The sequence below is a fragment of the Suricata suricatta genome, chromosome 9, assembly GCF_006229205.1.
Source record: "Suricata suricatta isolate VVHF042 chromosome 9, meerkat_22Aug2017_6uvM2_HiC, whole genome shotgun sequence".
NCBI lineage: Eukaryota > Metazoa > Chordata > Mammalia > Carnivora > Herpestidae > Suricata > Suricata suricatta.
In genome coordinates, this window is record NC_043708.1 from 9,434,261 (window position 1) to 9,447,625 (window position 13,365).

Sequence of the window (13,365 nt, forward strand, 5' to 3'; positions counted from 1 at the left end):
GCCATCAATAAGCGATACTATGGGAGCTCAAGGGAGCCTGGGCTCCACGAGCAGTTAAAAAAGGCTCTATGGAAGATGCAAGATCAGAGCTGGGTCCTGGGGATGGAAAATGGCAGACGGGAATAAGGAAAGGTCTTGCAGGACAGGGAAACACAGAGCTAAGGATGAACACGATGCATGTGAGTAACAGTGAAGAGGCCGGCAGGGCTGTTTCAAAAGGTAAAGGACTGAGTGCAAACGACCCAAGTGTCCATCAACTGAGGAATGAACAGGCAAAATGTGGAACACCCACACGATACAACACCGCTCAGTGACAGAAAGAAAGCAACACTGATATTCGCGGCGACACCGATGAACCTTGAAAACATGACGCTCCCTGAAAGAGGTTGGTCACAAGGGGCCACATACTGTATCATTTCATCTACACGCCCCAGAAGAGGACAGGAAGTAGGCTGGTGATCCCCAAAGGCTGGGAAGGGTGGGAAGAAGTGGGGATGACTGCTAAGCTGACGAACATCCTCTACAGCTGACCCTGGGGACGGCTGCACAGCTCTGTGAAAACACTGAAATCCACGGGACTGCACACTTTAAATGGCAGAACTGTAGGGCACATGAACTGCATCTCGATCAAGCCATTAAAAAAAAAAAAAGTTGAGGGCCTGATGGAACATCCCACGGCACAGCTAAGATGTAGCCATTTAGGCCAAGTTTAAGGGTCTAGAATTGATCTGTAGGCAGTTAGAGATATTTAAGTCAAGATTTAGCGAATGAAAGCACAGGACACTAACGTAGGGCCCTCCTCGAACAAAATTATTCACATATTTTAAGTACATTTCTAAAATACATGCCAAAATCAAGAGGAAGACAGAGAACAGGAAAAAGACGATGTGATAGGGTTTGACTAAGCCACAAGCTGTGGCAATCAGGAAGCTGTTTTGCTTCGGCACTGAATGCCACAGATGGATGTATCAGCGTCGTATTTATGCAAAACCACAAATTCATCTGTGTCGTGTCTTCAAATACCGTAATGTTCCAAACTTGATTATGAAAACTGCACTAACAATTGATCTGCCATATTTTAGGGTGAGATAATGAGCTGTAATTTGTTTCTCCCTGGATGGCAGTCCTTTGTATATAACGTTTCAGACATCAGACTCAACGCAAATGCTGTCAGAACCTCCACTGATATAGGAGCTTGGGTGATGCAAACAAATTTGTCTGAATTCTAATGTAATATAATATTCCAAAACAGTTTTAATATACAAAATAAGAGAGCCAAAGAAGCAAATCTGACATCCCAAAACAGAGCGGGGGGGGGGCTGGATATTAAAGATCCAATACAAAGTAACAAGTAAAGGACTCAAAAATAAACCTGATTATGGGGAAGAGCACTGGGTGTTGTATGGAAAACAACTTGACAATAAAATATTGAAATTAAAAAAAAATTAAAAAAAAAAAAAAACCTGAATATCAAAGAAAAAAAACCAGGGTCTCCATACAAAGTGCTAAAGCATTGGGAAGTACAATGGGGAAAAAAAAAGGAATAGAGTACATTTAAAATAAAACGCTCATATAAGCAGATGAGGCTGTAACAGAGAACTCATCTAGAAGACAATTTCATACCCTCCCCTGAATCCTAGGGAAGAAAGAACCCTTTCAGGCAGCGTGCTATTCTCCCTGCAGAAGCCATCCTAAAGGTGAAATCCCTCTTTCCCCCAGGACTGGTGAGAAGGAATACAAAGAACTCAGCCAGAGAACCTAACACAACCAAACTAGTGTTCGCCTTCCGAGTCACCTTGCAGACCTCCTTCAAGGTAGATGAGACCCAAGAAACTAAAGGAGACCTCAGGGCTCTTTTAAAAGTCTTGTCTGAGAATGAGATGACCCAACTGGCTCCAGAGGGCTTTGTAAATTCCAGAACTGGATGAAACTTACGTTCTGTGTCTCAGAAATACAGACAACGTAGACGGCCCGGCTCACCAACAAACAATAAAAGCAATATAGAAAACAAGTAAGTGCTCCTAAAAAAGAAGCCTTGGCATTGATATCTGGAATAAGGTATCTGCGGTCGCAAGTGAAGTAGAGCAAGACTCCTACTTCCTAACTGGAAGCCAGAATTTACGCGAGAGAGAATTCAGTAGGACGGAAGTAGGAACTTATTACAAATCAGTAACTGCTATATGTTAACAGAAACTTATCCAAAGTCTCCTCGTTTGTCTACCTACTCTAAACAACAGAACTGTGGGAAAAGGCAGAAGTTTACAACTATTGCTCACCATATTGGACATGTTAATTATTAAGGAATAAAGTACTTCAACTATAACACGATAAAGTATCAAAAAAAAAGGTTAAACATGAAATTATTCTCTGTGTAAACACCAAAAACACATTTTGTTAATTCATAATAAACAGAAGTTTTCTGGTGCGCCTGGGTGGGTGGCGTCCGACTTCAGGTCAGGTCATGATCTCGCGGTTTGTGAGTTCGAGCCCCGCATCAGGCTCTGGGCTGACAGCTCGGAGCCCGGAACCTCCTTCAGATTCTGTATCTCCCCCTCTCTCTGCCCCTCCCCTGCTCATGATCTGTCTCTCTCTGTCTCTAAATAATAAATAAGAATGTTTAAAAAATTTAATAAATAAAACTTTTCCTTTAAATAAATAATGAAAAATCATGACAGCATCCTACCAAAGATCCCCAAAAGAGGGGACATCACACCAACATAAGGTCTAATACCCAGAAAGATTTTCAAATGATAGAATTATTAGAGAGAACAGTCTAAATTGTAAGCATGCTGCAATTCTGACTAAACTTACGTGCAAAAACCCAGGAGGCAACAAAAAGGTTAAAGAATAATTAAGAGAATGAAAGTCATAGGGAGGGATTTTTTTTTTTTTTTCTTTTTACAGGATCTCCACGGACTAACCTGGGACCAGAGGCATGACCTAAAAATTAGAAAGGAGAGCAGGAAACTTGCCTGCCCCTGAACCTGGCAAACCTGCCCTAAGCTAAGGAAACAGGGATGATAAATATGTCAGCAGGTAAATGACACCAGGTTTCAAAATCCCGATTCTAAAACACAAAAGGGAAAACTAAATCGCCAAAGGGGAAAACATGTTGCGGCAAGTTCAAAAAGAATTTTTTTACAACAAATGGACGCAAAATGCCTTAGGGGAATTTCTGCTTTTGAAGTATTTTCACAGCTAAATTCATTCATGTTCACTGCATTTGCTTTTAGGAAGCTAACTCCAAAGCTTTTTAAATAGTTGAAATTCTGAAAATATGTGCCATAACCACTCGCACTGAGAAATTCTGCAGCGCTTGTGAGATGAACTTAAATGAGAGTAGGCTCAATTACATTTTAAAATCTTTCAGACAAAATTGCCAAGCTTACATAGCAAGAGCAATATAAAACAGGATATCCTGAGTAACAAACTGAACTACCCTCTTTGTGCAGGGTTTGTTTTTTCTACATAGCAAATAGCACATAACATTCGTACTCTGTGATTAACTTAAAATTAATCGCTGGCCATTCTTTAAGTCACATCTAACCTTACGGGATCTGTGGGGGAACAGGCAAAGCCAGAAAATAAGGATGAGATCAAATTCAAACCCTTTGCTGTTCCATTCCTCCTTCTCCAAGAAATACTCTAGAAGTTGGCTGTCTTCTTTGATCTCCGTTCTCAAATGTGGAAGTCCGTACCAAAACCTTATAACATAATTAAGTTATGTGCCACACACGCCAAAGTACTCTGTTCAAGTAAATCTGAACAGAACCGGGACACGGCATTTCACCACGCGTTCATCCGTGCAGCCACCGGGAAGAGCAAGGATTACACAGAAAAGACTTCGGGAAATACCTGAGCAGATAAACAGCCCTTTCAATATCACTGAGGTCTTCATCGACTGTCAACCTTTCTATTTCTTCCGGTGTCTGTCAAGTGTAAAATACAAATAAAATATCAATTATGCACACAAACATGGATGTCTCCCCCCCCCCAACCCTCGGGGAACCCCACACGGGTACAGACTAATGAAAAAAGTTTCACAATTAAACATGATCACTGAAAACTAATCAAGAGTCTGAGGACTCCAGATCCCGACCTCAACCACAGAGGTCTCTAATTGTCTCGAATTGTTGGGTTTGGGTGGTGGGATCTTGAGGTTGTTTTTGGGGTTTTGTTGTTGTTTTGTTGGGTTTTTGTTATTTTTTTTTTTAACTCTTCTAGCTTCTAGACTGAAGCTTGAGAATTCCATTGTGGCTTTAGGGCACTGCTCTTTAATCGAGTTTAATCGAGTTAAGAACTCGATTTTATATGCATATACATACATACTTTTAAATCTCTAATACCCCCAAGGAGGCTTTTCCAGCATTTTCCACCCCAGGAAATGCTAAAGGGGGATGGATGCAAAACTGCAGCCGAGTGAGAACGAAAAAGACGAAATGTGGAGTGGGGGAAGGGAATAAACTCTGGGGCTGGAAGGAAACCAAAGATTCGCGATATTGCGGCAGGTGGGAGTGAGAGCAGCTAAAGGAGCTATTAAGAGGACGGCTGGGGGAGGGGGTGGTCCGTGAAGTAGGTTTGCCAGCAGCGAGGGTTGGAGGCTGGGACCAAGATGACTGTGCGGGGTGGGGGAGCAAACTGAAGGTTGACTCCCTCAAGGCGGGTGGGGATCAGGGTCCCAGCCGGAGTCCTGGAGGGTCTGGGAAGAAAGGACGTGCAGTGACTCAGGAGGGGGGCCAAGGGTCGAGAGGGCGCTGAAGATCGGGAGCCGGACGACTCGAGTAGGGGTGCTGGGTGGCAGGTGAAGGGAGGCCTGGCTGACTTGGGGACACAGGCGCCCGAGCTTGCAACGACAGAGGAAGGGGCGAACGAGATCCGGGGTGTCTCCGGGAGGGGGGCAGGAGCTGTGATGACTGAGGAGTGGGATGGGGACAGGCGGGGAGGGGTACTCAGGAGGGGACCAGGCAGCAGCTGGAGGGGCAGCTCCCGCAGGGCGGAAGGACGAGGGGCCAAGGCTGTCCGAGAGGAGCGGCTCGGGGGACGCCGCTGGGCCGGCCGTTCCTGGGGGCGGGTTGAGAAAGGGGTCCGGGGCGGGGGCCTGGGGAGCCCAGGGCGTCCGAGGGGCCAGTCCCTCGGAGATTGAGGTCCGAGCTGGGAGGAACGGGGCCGCGTCGAGCCAGGGGCCCCGGCGGGCGCCGATTTAGGGTGACACGGCAACTGGAGGAAGACTGAGGGGCCAGCCTGACTCCGAGAGGGTCCCGGGCCGCTCGCGAAGGAGAAGGGGACGGGACGGGGTCGGGGCGCGGGCCAGGCGCCCTGCGGGCAGCTCCTCCTCCCCGGGGCGCACCTTGAGGCTCCGGCGGACCGGCCTCTCGATGATGGTGAGCTCCTGCAGGTCCTCCATGTAGCCGAACAGGCTGTTCTGACTGAAATCCATCGCGTCGGCGGCGGGCGGCGGCGGATGCATGGACCGCCGGGCCCCCTCGCCGCCCGGGCCAGAGCGGCCCCGGGATGCCGGACGCTCGCAGCCCCGCGAACGCCCACCAGCAGGACTTTCTCCCGCTCTCGGCCACCGGAGCCGGGCGGGAGGCTAGCTGGCGGCGGGAGAAGGAACGCTGCCGCCGAGGGGGCGGGGCGGGCAAGGCGAGGGGGCGGGGCGGGGCGCGCGGGCGGGCTGCGGGGGCGGGGCCAGATGCGGGGGCGGGGCCACGAGCCCGCCTCAGCCCCGCCCCCTCAGGCGCTGCGCGCTGGCAAGCGGGACGCAACTGCCGCGCAACGCCGTGGTCGCCCCCACCGGCCTTCGGCGCCCTCCTCTCCCCGCGCCCCGCCCCGTGGCGCGTGCGCAGAGCCTTCCACCCCCTGCAGCCTTGCGGAGATGGGCTGGGGGCGGGGGCCGGGAGCGGAGAGGTGGAACCGGTGACCAGGGCGACAAAAGAGAGGAAGGTGGGCTGCTGTAGTGTTTAACCTGATGGACTAACCTTCCAATCATGATCACGCACTTCAGCAGGCGAGCTGTGGACTTGGAGACCACCCTAGCTCAGCTGTAACCCTGCGGGAGGGATGTGTACCCAAAATGAGCAGTTACCACGTGGTGTGTGCCCGGGTGATAGGGGAATACGGTCCTGGAGAGGCTGGCATTTGGGTGGGGCAGCGGTCTGAACCGGACTCCCAGAGGGGAAACAAACTGAATCTTAAACATTCAGTAAGACTTTGCAGGAGAAATAAGAGTAAGCCCATTTGGGAGAGGGGGGTCCTTTTTGGAGAAAGGCTCTGCTCTGGGCAGGCACATTTGAATCGCTTGCATTTGATTCTGTTAAGAAGAGGAAGCCATGGGAAGGGGATTGGGGTCATTTTTTTTTTTTTTTGTACCTGGGGGACAAAAGTTGTGTTGAACATGCTCTTCAGCAAGACCCCTCTTTTTGATTTTGTTATTTTTCACCCATTTCCTATCCACACTCCTATTTCTCTATTCCTCGTATGCATCCTCTCTTTACGTTTATTTATTTTTGAGAGAGAGAACAAGTGGGGGAGGGGCAGAGAGAGAGGGACACACAGAATCTGAAGCAGGCTCCAGGCTCTGAGCTGTCAGCACAGAGCCCCACCCCCACCCCCGTGGGCTTGAACCCACTGCGAGATCATGACCTGAGCAGAAAGAAGTCCGGCCTGAGCCACCCAGCCACCCGACACTCTCTGTCTTATATTTTTAAGACATGTTAGAGTATATGTGTATATCCTCCAAAGATACTGTTGTTTATGTATTATTTTTAATATACATGAAAGGTATTGTGCTAAGAACTCATTTTTTCTTGTTTTATTCCTCAACATAATGCCTAAATGATTTATCCATAGGGCTATCTATATATACTAGGAGTTCATTAGTCCATGCATTCAGTTTGTGCATCTAACTCGTTTTACTTAGCAATTCCTTTAAAATGGACAGTTAGGTTGCCAGCCATTACTTTGTAACCACAGACAACACGTAATGGTATTAGACGTGTCCCTGATGGACCATAGGAAAGAAATGAAATTGCCAGGTCATGGAGTCTACACTGCTTGTTTTCACTCTGCCAAGTTGCCCTCTAGAGTGGCTTTGCCAGTTTGCAATCACAGCAGTGGTATATGAAGACAGAGCCCTGTTTGCCTACTTGATGTGCTAACCTTTGATATTAACTGATGTCCTAATTTATATCAATCTGGTATCAGCAAAGTAGTATCACACTGTAATTTCATTGAGTGTTTTGTTGATAAGTGATGTTATCCATTTTTCTATATACTTAAGAACCACTGAAATGTTTGCCTTCTGTGAATTACCTATTTACATCCTCTGCCTCTTTTTCTGCTAGATTTCCTATTATTTTTCTGAATGAATTGAAGGAGGTTTTTTAATCTGTTCTAAATATTAATCTCCTGTCAATCTTAGACATTGTGTATATATCTCCCAATCTTTTACCCATCCTGTTAGCTTGGCTATCCTACAGTGTAGGGAAAATCAGTATTTTAATGGAAACAAATGCATCTAATTTTAGCCTTGTGTGGTGTGTTTTTGAGGATCTTGTTTAAGAATCTTTTCCTACTCAAAATATTCTCCTATATCTTCCCCTATTTAATAACTTCATCCTTTTACCTATCATGGTTAGGTCTTAATTCGTCTGCAGTTCGCCTGACATCTAGTACGACCAGGAATACAATAGTATTTTCTCTGCACGGTGAGCCAGTTTGCCCAGTAGTACCCACCAAACAATCCATCTTTTCCCCACTGATGCATGATGGCATCTCTATCCTATACCAAGTCTTAATAGACACACATCTCTGTTTCTAGACTCTCGTGACTGCTCTGTTGATCTAGATCTGCTCCTACACCAGCACTGTACTGATTCTATTGTGGTGTTTTCGTTGTATGTCCTCCTAATATATGAATCCTCCCACACTTTACTCTTTTTTTTATTCAGTACTGCCTCTGAAGTTCAAAGCAAAAACGGTCAGTGGTTACCCAAAGGCTAAAATCCAGGTATTCGGAACCCTGCTCCACATGAAGGAGGGATGAAGGGGAAAATGGAGCTTGAAGAGATAGGGATGGAGAAGAAAGAGGCAGAGTCGCGGGTGGTTTTCCCTAGCAATACCTTACAGCCTTCCTTTTCTGTCAATTTCCAAAATTGTCTTCTTCCCCCTCGTTTAAAACGGATAGTAAATAATATTTGTAAACTGTACCCTGTTTCAGCGACGAAGTGTTATCTCCTATTTATATTATGTAACCTCGTCATTTGAGACTTGATATCCTTCGATGTCAGTTGAATACACAGGTATAGCTTTGATGTTGGCTGTCACAGGGCAGGAGACTGATGAAGGGAACTTGTGCTGTCTGGTGACTCGAACCTGTAACTGCTCTAGTTACCAGCCCGTGGGAGAAAGAGCCTGCCCCGGCGTGGCTGCCAGAAGCCTTCGTCCCAATCCCAGCTCTGCCAGTGACCTGCAGTGGCCGGAGTCTCGGAGCCCTGTTTTTCTGATCTGAACTGCTGTTCTTACAACTTGTCTCAATGCATCCTAGAAGTAACCTTGTGAAGTACAGAAAAAACGCGCCACTACTCCAATTTTACAGACCATGAAATTGAGGCTCAGAGAGGTTGTATGGCTCAGGCACAAGCACACAGCTGAAGGGAGCTAGATTTAGTCATTTCATTTATTCATTCAACAAGAACACAGTGGTTCAGTGCATGGACTTTGGAGTCCAACTGTCCGATTGGCCCTGGCCAACTGCCTAGAATCATTCTCCTACTTCCTATTGTGTGAGATATTTAATCCCTCTGTCCCCCACTTTTCTCTACAATCAGAATAAAAGTGGTATATAGCACAAAGTCTTTTTTTTTTAATGTTCATTTTTGAGAGAGAGATAGAGCGTGAGTAGGGGAAGGACTGAGAGAGGGAGACACAGAATCCGAAGCAGACTCCAGGCTCTGAGCTGTCGGCACAGAGCCCAACACGGGGCTGGAGCTCATGGAACCACAAGATCATGACCTGAGACAAAGTTGGACGCTTAACCGACTAAGCCACTCAGGCGCTCCCAGAACTAAGTCTTATATGAATTAAATGAGGTAATATGCCCACAATGCTTAGAGAAATTCCTGGCACATAGCAAGCATTATTTCTACCAGACCAGTGCTCCCTGTACCCAGGCTCAGAGAAGATTCAATAAATTATCCTGAATCCATTGGTTCTTGCGGTAGCTAGAATAATGTTCTCCCAAAGAAGTCCACGTCCTAATCCCCGGAAACCTGCGACTTTGTAACCTTACTTGGCAAAAGAGATTTTGAAGATGCGCCTATTTAAGAGTCTTGAGATGGGGAGATTACCTTGGATTATCCAGGTAAACCCAATGTAATCATAAGGGTCCTTACGAGTGGAAGAGGGAGGCAGAAAGTTCAGCATCCCCGTTATGCCAGAGAAACTTGACCAGCCATTGCAAGCTTTGAAAACGAAGGGGCCCATGAGTGGTCAGGCTTTAGAAGCTGAATAAGGAATAAAAGAAATAAATAAACTCTCCTAGGGCTTTTTGATGGGAATGCAGCCCTGGCAGCACCTTGATCTTAGCCCGCTGAAACCCGGTTCTCACTTCCAGAACCATCAGATAATAAATTTATGTTGGTTTAAAAGCACTTAGATGGGTGGTAGTTTGATGCAACAGCAAAACTAAAACAGCAATTATCTCTATGAGAAAGATACTTAAATTCGGACCATACATAAAAATGCCAGGAGTGCCTGGGCGGCTCAGTCAGTTGAGCATCCAACTTCGGCTGAGGTCATGATCTCACGGCTCTCAAGTTTGAGCCCCGCATCAGGCTCTGTGCTGACAGCTCAGAGCCTGGAGCCTCCTTCCGATTCTGTGTCTCCCTCTCGCTCTGCCCCTCCCCCACTCATGCTCGCCCACGCGCTCTCTCTCTCTCTCAAATATAAGTAAACATTTAAAAATATTTAACAAAAAATTAATGTCAGGTGAATTAAAAATCTAAACGTGGCTCCCTGGGCTTAGACCTAGTGAGAAGTAACGTGGCCAAATACACCAAGGTCAGACTTGTCAGCTAATACAAGACCCACCAGGGCGCCACCCTCCGGAAAATGGTGAAGACAATGGAAATACTTCAGCGTGTCAAGTGCATTCGTTCCTTCTGTGGCAACACCGAGACAGCCAAGCTCTGGGGACCTGGCACTGTGGCTCCTCGATGAAAGCGGAGCTGGCAGTGCCTGGACCTGCCTCCTCCGTCATCTCAGCCACGTGACCGATCACAAAACCAGGTGAAACTCCAGCATTGGAAACGCTGCCAGCCTAACCGAGTTCATTCATGTCACCATCACAACCACAGCAAAACCTGCATGTGAAGGACCTTCCACACTTTTCCAAGAGAAGACGGAGAATAGTTTTGTGACATCTGAAGAGGGAGAGTTTTCTTAAACAAAACAAAAAGCGCAGGCTATAAAGTACAAGACTGATATATCTAACTACTTTAAAAGTAAGCACTTTAGGGGCGCCTAGATGACTCAGGCAGTTAAGCGTCAGACTTCAGCTCAGGTCACGATCCCACAATTTGTGAGTTCGTGCCCCGAGTTGGGCTCTGTGTTGACAGCTTGGAGCCTGGAGCCTGCTTCAGATTCTGTGTCTCCCTCTCTCTCTGCCCCTCACCACTCATGCTCTGTCTCTCTCTCAAAAATAAATAAACATTAAAAAATAATAATAAAAGTTTATAAAATTAAGCACTTGTGTTCATATATCAAAAGATGCCATGGAGACTGTGTGACAAAACAAATTATCGCCTGGGAAAAGATATTTACAACAAATTAATCAAAGAATGATTGCTATCCAGAGCCAAGAACTCCAAAAAACTAGTAAGAAGACAACTAGGTAAAAAAATGGGGGTGGCTCCTGAGCGGTTCAGTTGATTGAGCCTCCAACTTCAGCTGAGGTCATGATCTCACAGTTTGTAAGTTCGAGCCCCAAATCAGGCTCGCTGCTGTCTGTGCGGAGCCCGCTTCAGATCCTCTGTTCCCCTCTCTGCCCCTCTCCTGCTCACACTCTCTCAAAAATAAATAAACATTTTTAAAAAAGAGAAGAAAAATAGGCAAAATGTATAAACAACCACCTTACAAGAGGGGAATAAACCTGAAAAGAAGCTCAACCTTATTTTAATAAACAGGGATGGTAAATGTATATACTTCCCAAGTGAGCAAAAACGTTAAAGGCTGACTACATCATGTGTTTGAAGGACGTGGAGCAAAAGGAACTCTTGCATAGCCCTGGCAGACGTGAAAATCGGTGCAACCGCTTTGGAAGCCACTTTGGAAAGTAACTGGGCATTGACTTGCCAAATTCTAACAGCAAAATCCCGGTAGCAACTCAAACGCCTGTCTACAGGAGAATAGATAAATTAGTTGTTTTATCCTCAAATCAATGGGATATTGTGACAGTGACAACGAGCCACGAGTACATAATACAATAAAGATAAATCTCAGAAACGTGTTGAGCAACATATGCAAATTGCCCAAGATTACCTACAATCTGATACTCTCTATATGATGTTCAAAACCAGTACCAAATGTAATATCCCCATGTGTTTAAAAATGACCAAGAAAAGGAGATGATCCTCACAAACACGCAGTGTGTTGTTAATCTCTAGGACTGAGATGTGATCGGGGGCGGGGGCACACAGAAGGCATAGGTGATCCGTTATTTTTTGAACTGCATAGTGATACGTGAGTGTTTTACTATTATGCTTCAGATATACGTAGGCATTCTGTAAAATGTCTTATGTGTGAAATATGTTAGAATTTTTTTAGGTCAGGGAGATTATGTGGTTTCCAGTTCTATTTCACTATGTTCATCCATTCATTCAAAACGTATTTCGAGAATTCAGGCTACATTATCAGCATGGTTCTGGGGGAGGTCTGGGGACACGAAGCACATCACACACATCCCCTCACAGAGCACACATCCTAAGGAGCACAATGGAAACTGATCCAACAGTCACACACTGTGATTAACTACATAATTACAAGCTATGATAAACACTATGGAAAAAAATACAGGAGCTAGGGTACTGATGGAGAAGGACCATCCCACCACTCTTGCGTAAGTGTTTTCAGTCACTGCACCATGGTCCACCTACCCTACTAACAAAAGATTCTAGGGGCACGAGAGCGGCAACAGAGAGACTAGCTGGGGAATGATAGTAGTTCAGGCTAGAGTCACTATGATAGAAATGGAGTGATGTGGGGGCGCCTGGGTGGCTCAGTCAGTTAAGCGCCAACTTCAGCTCAGGTCATGATCTCACAGCTCATGGGTTCGAGCCCGGCATCAGGCTCTGCACTGACAGTTTTGGATTCTGTGTCTCCCTCTCTCTCTCTCTGCCACCTCCCCTCTCGTGCTCTTTCTCTTTGCCTGTCAAAAGTGAATAAGCATTTTTTAAAAAATTAAAAAGAAACAGAGTGGTGTGAACAGATTCAAGAGATATGTGAGGGTTACTGGCAACATACTGAGGCATGGACAGAGGTCAGGGAGGCAGAGGCAGTAAGGATGATTTCCACGTTTTTGACTTGTGCAACTGGATGGTTGGGGACATCACCCACCCAGGGGTCATTCTGTGCCCTCTTCAGGGTCTGAGTGGAAGGCAGCTGCTAACAACTGCAGCAGAGCAGTGCTCCGCCTGCACCCCTAAAACAGACTGGCCAGCGGCTGCCCCCCACGTCGGCAGCTGCTCCCCGTAGCTCCCTTCCTCTTCAGTGTGGTCCTGGGTGAGCCAGATGAAGTTACTGGTGGGCCACGTCTGCTGGACTCTTCCCACCACCAGACGTGATGGTCAGAACATAGAAAGGGCTTTGTTAATGTTTATTGAGAAAGAGAAAGAGGCAGGGGGCGGGGAAGCGGGAACAGGGCACTGAGCCGGCGCAGGAGGAGAGCATCCACTGGGGTCCTAGCCGCCGTTAGCTCTCACCTGGAGAGCTGAGCCCCTGCTGCTCTTCTTCCACTTTCAAATCTTTTTCATTTTTTTTAAATTTATTTTTAACAGACAGAGAGAGACAGCGTGAGCAAGGGAGGATCAGAGAGAGAGGAAGACACAGAATCCGAAGCAGGCTCCAGGCTCTGAGCTGTCAGCACAGGGCCCGATGCAGGGCTCAAACCCAGAACCGCAAGATCATGACCTGAGCCGAATTAGGATGCTTAACCGACTGAGCCCCCCAGGCGCCCCTCTTCTTCCACTTTTAAAGGTCTTTGGTCTTACCAACACAGCCGGGGTGATCCCGTTCACACGCAGGTCATACTCAGTCACCTCATGCTCCAAAACAGGCTTCTTGGGGGTGCCTGGGTTGCTCGGTTGGTTA

General features: G+C 46.7%; 1 protein-coding gene across 2 annotated transcripts in view; it reads right to left on the minus strand.

Annotated features, from left to right (window-relative positions):
- PPP4R4 (protein phosphatase 4 regulatory subunit 4) overlaps positions 1–5,591 on the minus strand; it is a 103,889-nt gene extending 98,298 nt beyond the window's left edge. For both annotated transcript variants that reach the window (XM_029952631.1, XM_029952632.1), the window contains exons 1-2: positions 5,348–5,591; positions 3,856–3,929 (exon numbers count right to left, since the gene is read on the minus strand). In XM_029952631.1, coding sequence (XP_029808491.1) covers positions 3,856–3,929; positions 5,348–5,467 — 194 coding nt within the window. In that variant the 5' untranslated portion in view covers positions 5,468–5,591. The remainder of the gene's footprint in view (positions 1–3,855; positions 3,930–5,347) is intronic.
- Between the last annotated feature and the right edge of the window lie 7,774 nt (positions 5,592–13,365).